At 48.1% G+C, this 6,092-nt stretch overlaps 1 protein-coding gene across 1 annotated transcript; it reads left to right on the forward strand.

Moving 5' to 3' along the window:
* The first annotated feature begins 611 nt into the window (after positions 1-611).
* PMIS2 (PMIS2 transmembrane protein) lies at positions 612-1,885 on the forward strand. The gene is given in 3 exon segments (XM_019014609.3): positions 612-745; positions 748-968; positions 1,441-1,885. Coding segments are annotated over 3 exon segments (405 nt in total). The 5' UTR covers positions 612-687; the 3' UTR covers positions 1,567-1,885.
* The last annotated feature ends 4,207 nt before the right edge of the window (positions 1,886-6,092 follow it).

Consider the following 6,092-nt stretch of genomic DNA (forward strand, 5'->3'; position numbering starts at 1 on the left):
ACCTCCGCCTCCCGGGTTCAAATGATTCTCCTGCCTCAGCCTCCCTAGTAGCTGGGATTACGGGCGCCTGCCATCACACCCGGTTAATTTTTGTATTTTTAGTAGAGACGGGGTTTCGCCACGTTGGTCAGGCTAGTCTCGAACTCCTGACCGCAGGTAATCCGCCCGCCTTGGCCTCCCAAAGTGTTGGGATTACAGGCATGAGCCACTGCGCCCAGCCGGAATTCATTTTTAATTCCAGACTTTACAATCCACTTCTGACACTACTCATTTTCCTCCCCTCAGTAAATCTCTTACTCTTACTGGGCGTGTCTAGTTTCTCTCTTCCGCAACTCCTGGGAGACCCTCCTGACATCGCCCATCCGCGCAGCCTGCAGAGAGAGATCAGTGGGAGGAGGAGGAGCCGAGAGCCACCACTTAGGCTTCCAACCAATCCCTACCAGGGTGGGCGGAGCCCACTTCCTGATTGGCTGCACTCTCTGCGACTTGGGGTGGGCGAGAACGGCGGGGCCACGCCCCCTAACTAGGCAGCCAATCAGGACGTGGGGTGCTGGTTTCTCCATTGTGAAGCTTCAGCCTTTGATGGTTTGGGTCCTGGGAGTCTGGTAAGTACAAGGGGAAGCCTAGTGGGTCTGGCGCTCCGTTTTCAAGACACTCAGAGTCCGTCTTTGTCTGAGGGGAAAGGTCATGGCCCTGAAACCACCTTCTACCACCCAGCCTGCTCCCAACGCGCCAGCTACTCCAGACGCCCTCCCACCACAGGTGATCCAGGTGCTTCAGCTGCCCCAGGTTCTCCCACTACCACAGGTGGTCCAGGTGCCCCAGCTGAGGTGCCCCAAGAGCCGCAAGAGCCTACACAGACACCAGAGGAACCAGCATTTTATGCCCCAAACTACCTATGTTTGACCATCTTTGCTATACTTGTATTCCCTCCATTTGGATTGGCAGCTTTGTACTTCTCTTACCAGGTAAAATAATGCCCAAGTCATAGCCCCCGTCCTTTTTTTTTTTCTTTTTGAGACCCAGTCTCACTCTGTCCCCGAGGCTGGAGTGCAGTGGTGCAATCTCGGCTCACTGCAATCTCTGCCTTCCCGGTTCCAGCGATTCTCCTGCCTCAGCCTCCTGAGTAGCTGGGATTACAGACACGGGCCACAGCGCCCGGCTCATTTTTGTATTTTTAGTAGAGACGGGGTTTCACCATGCTGGCCAGGCTGGTCTCGAGCTCCTGACCTTGTGATCCACCCGCCTTGGCCTCCCAAAGTGGTGGCATTACAGGCGTGAGCCACTGCGCCCAGCCTACCCTGTCCTCCATTTGGCCCCTGCATCTGCTCCTGTCCTGGGACCTGCATAGGGGCTTTCCCTCAGTAACTGCAGGTCTCCAACTGTTCTCCCCAGGTTTCCTGGACACAGAAACCCACATCTATGCTTCCACCCCTACAGACTATGAAGGCCAACCAGAACAGCGAATGGGAAGAGGCTTACATCAACTCAGGCCGAACTGGTTGGTTCGGTGCATTCGCGGTAATGATCGGCTTAGGCATCACTTATGGCTTGGTCTTATATTAATGAAGTCTATGCATAGCAACCCAGGGGTCCGCTCCCCAACCGAGCCACTCACCAAACACTAACCAGCCAAGTCAGCCATCAGGCAAGAAATTCAGCCGCTGAGACATCTAGCCAAGAAATCCTCCAACCAAGGAACTCAACATTCAAGAAACCCACCAACCCAGGAACACCCAGACCACCTTCCTGTGCTACTTCAACTCACTCAGCTCCAGAGCTGTCTTCCTCCACCCTAGGGGTCCACACTTCATGCCCTAGATCCCTTTAGCTCCTTGACACTGGGCTGTTCTTTCAGAGGGATCTTTAAACCAAAAAACTGGAATGGAATGTTCTGGTTTCCTGTGGTGTGTGTGTATGTGTGTGTGTCAACATGCCCATGATTGTTTTCTGGGTCAGTGGTCAGTATCTGTGTTTCCCTGGAGCTGTTTCCTAGACTGTGAAAATCAGAATGTCCCAATGGGGAAGCCCACAGACATAGAATTCAGGCAGATGTGAGTTAAAAACTTACCTCTGACACTGAAAAACTATATAGCCCTGAACAGATACTTTTCTTGAGCATAGTTCCTTTGTCTCTAAAGCAGGCATAATTGCCAATGTGGGGATGATATTTAGAAATCTGAACTGATGTTTATTCTCTAGGAGTCTTCTCATTTGAGCTGGGATTGGAGATGTCTAGTGTCTCGGAGCAGCAATAAGAAAACAGAGACCTCTTCCAGCTTCTGACATCCAAATGTCAAGCTCTTAGGAGAAGAATGGAAAGTCCTCAAGAAATGCAAATAGCTTTGGCAGAATAGCTGATGAAGACCACCTCTCCCCCCTCCAGAAAGGCATTGGTTCCCCGTTCATGGAAAAGGGAATGTGGAGAGAGATTAGATGATAGTACATCCATAAGGTTCCTGGAACCTGCATCTGAGGAAGAGGGGCGTCAGAGACCCCAGCTGTTATCTATAATCCCTCCTCACAGATAAGGCCTAGAGAGGCTCCAAGTTCTCAAAGAAGGTATGCTACATGGTGTAGACATTTACAAAGAAATGACCTCAGACAGCCAAGGAGGATACCCCATGGCCCAGCCTAGTGAGAAGAAGGTGGGTTCCATAGGAATCCCAAGTGCCAGGTGGAGAGAGAACTGTAGAGGAAAACTAGGGATAAGCAGGGAGCCATCGTGCATGAATCAAAACAGAGATCTAGATTGACACCATGGGCCACAGACACCCCGGGGCTGCCTCTGATGCCCAAGCTTCATGGACAACCCCAAGTTCAGAACCAGATGAATATTTAGCACAATATTTAGCAGAACTAAGTTCCCACCACCATGGAGAAAGGGGATTCTCAGTAGAAAGTCAATGGAGCTGCTGGGGAAGAGACTGCTCACTGTCCCCCAGAGCCCATCGCCTCTTTGTCCTGGGAACATTGCCTGGCCACATCTCAGAGGTTCTCCTCTGCAGCCATGAAATGTGCTTTGGTCCTGTGGAATGTGAGCAGAACTGACATGTACCACAAACAAACCTGGCTTTTCAATGTCTCCTGGGACACTCCTCTAAACTCCTCCTCCCCCAGCCAACGGGGCAAGGGATACCCATGTGATGATTTAGAAGGCCACATGTTGTAGACGTGGCAAAGCCCCCATTAGCCTGGGTCCCTGAATCATTCCAGGAACAGTCTCCCTTCCCCCAACTGCCTCATGTGGTCAAGCAGAAAATAGACTACCATGTTGACAAATGACATGCTTGGCCTGTTTCCACAGCCCAATCCACCTGAACCAGTGCAGATGCAGGAGAATAGAGTTCTATTTCTTGCACATCTGGGATTACAGCTTCAAGTTCATACCCAACAGAGACATCCATCTTGTTGGGGTTTATAGGAAATAATAATAGAAGGAAACAACAAAGGCCCTAGTCCACCTTAATTGTAATTGTTGTGATGCTGAGTTTGTCTCCTCTGTGGGCTTGGGTGTCTGGGCAGATCTCGTGTGTTTGTGGGACAATGCTCTGGGTTATGTGGATGCCTGCAGATGGGATGATGCCTAATTGTCTGTCATGTTAGTGGATCTAGAGGGTTAGCCATCCCTGTCCCTCTCCAGATCCAGCCCAGGCTGGGCCTGTCACATTCAGCTGCAAAGCCATGTCAGGTTAGGATGGTCCATGTCAACATCAGCAGGCAGACCCAAGTGTCACCTTCTGCTACAGGCCTTGGAAAGCCAGCCAGCCTCCTCTACTTCAGCTCCCAGACTTCATCCAACCTGAATTTCACTCTCGGGCATCCAACTGGTATTTAGCACCAGGTAAACACAAAACGAGGCCAGGCACAGTGGCTTGCGCCTGTAATTTCAATGCTTTGGGAGGCTGAGAGAAGAGGATGGCTTGAGCCCAGGACTTTGAGACCAGCCTGGGCAGCAAGTCAATAACTCTTTTCTACAAAATTTTTCAAAATTAGCCAGGCGTGGTGGCACACGCCTGTAGTCTCAGTTACTCGGAGGGTGAGGTGGGAGGATCACTTGAGCCCAGGATTTTGAGGCTGCAGTGAGTCATAGCGATGCTACTGCACTTCAGCCTGGGGGACACAGCTAGACTTTGTCTCCAAAATAAATAAATGTAAAAAATAAGGCCGGGTGCAGTGGCTCACACCTGTAATCCTAGCACTTTGGGAGACCGAGGCGGGAGGATCACCTGAGGCCAGGAGTTCGAGACCAGCCTGGCCAACATGGTGAAACCCTGTCTCTATAAAAATACAAAAATTAGCCACTGTGGTGGTGCATGCCTGTAATCCCAGCTACTCGGGAGGCTGAGGCAGGATAATCTCTTGAACCCGGGGGTGGAGGTTGCAGTGAGCAGAGATTGCACCACTTCACTCCAGCCTGGGCGAAAGAGTGAGACTCAACCTCAAAAAAAGAAAAATCTTATCTGACTTTGATTGCATTACAATCAATTTAGTTATCAGTTTTGGGAGATTTAGCATCTTTATGATAAGCCTTCCTATTCATAAATATGATATATCAAATAGGACTTGTACATCTTTAGCTTTATTTTATGTATTATAACAATCCTTTTTTCCATTACATAATCTAAATTATTATTGGGGTAGAAGAAAGGTATTGAGTTTCCAATGTTGATATCTTGTGTGGCAAACTTACTGAACTTTCTTGGTGTAATAATTCATCATTTTACACACTTACATTGTCTATGCTAAATTTGAATTATTTCTTAACAATTCTAATACCTCATTATATATGTATTTTTTTAGTTCCTAGGCTAAACCTTTCAGCAAAATATGAATTAGCATCATAATCTTGTTTCCATCCTTGTATGAGTTAGTTCTATTGTTTTACTATTAAGTCAGGCAGTTGATGTAGATTTCTGATAAAAATTTCATCTTTTTTTTTTTTTTTTTCTGAAGCAAACTCTGGCTCTGTCACCCAGGCTGGAGTGCAGCGGCACAATCTCAGCTCACTGCAATCTCCACCTCCCAGGTTCAAGCGATTCTAGTGCCTTAGCCTCTATAGTAGCTGGGACCACAGGCACGCACCACCACTCGGGGCTAATTTTTTGTATTTTTAGTAGAGATGGAATTTATCTATATTGGCCAGGCTGGTCTTGAACCCCTGGCCTTAAATTATCTGCCTGCCTCGGCCTCTCAAAGTGGTGAAATTACATGCATGAGCCACCGTGACCAGCCAAAATTTCATCAATTTTGTTATGTTTTCTTCTATTCCTGGCTTGCCAAGATTTTTTAAATTAGAATTTTATATTGAGGCTAGGCACAGTGGCTCATGCCTGTAATTCCAGTACTTTGGGAGGCCAAGGAAGGAGAATCATTTGAGGCCAGGAATTTGAGACCAGCCTGGGCAACATAGCTAGATGTCGTCTCTACTGAAAAAACAAAAAAAAATTAGCCAGGCGTGGTACCTGTATTCTCAGCCACTCAGGAGGCTGAGATGGGAGGATCACTTGAAACCAGGAGTTAGAGGCAGCAGTGAGCCATGATCACACCCTTGTACTCCAGCCTGGGCAACACAGCGAGACCCTGTCTCAAAAAAAATTTGTGTTGAATCATATTAAATACTTTTCAGCATCTATTAACATGATCATATGAGATTTTAATTCAATCCTTTAACAAAGTTATTCACAGTGAACCATTCTTATACTCTTGGGAAAACCTTACTGGGTCACAATCTATTATTCTTTTTTTTTTTTTAGAGACAGAGTCTTACTCTGTCGCCCAGACTGGAGTGCAGTGGCACGATCTTGGCTCACTGCAAGCTCCGCCTCCTGGGTTCACGCCATTCTCCTGCCTCAGCCTCCCGAGTAGCTGGGACTACAGGCGCCCACCACCACACCCGGCTAATTTTTTGTATTTTTAGTAGAGACGGGGTTTCATCGTGTTAGCCAGATGGTCTCGATCTCCTGACCTCGTGATCCGCCCGCCTCAGCCTCCCAAAGTGCTGGGATTATAGGCGTGAACCACCATGCCCGGCCTCTATTATTCTTATAATATGTGATGGATATGGTTTGCTTATGCCTTATTTGGGTCCT

The sequence above is a fragment of the Gorilla gorilla genome, chromosome 20 (assembly GCF_029281585.2).
Source record: "Gorilla gorilla gorilla isolate KB3781 chromosome 20, NHGRI_mGorGor1-v2.1_pri, whole genome shotgun sequence".
NCBI classification, from domain to species: domain Eukaryota; kingdom Metazoa; phylum Chordata; class Mammalia; order Primates; family Hominidae; genus Gorilla; species Gorilla gorilla.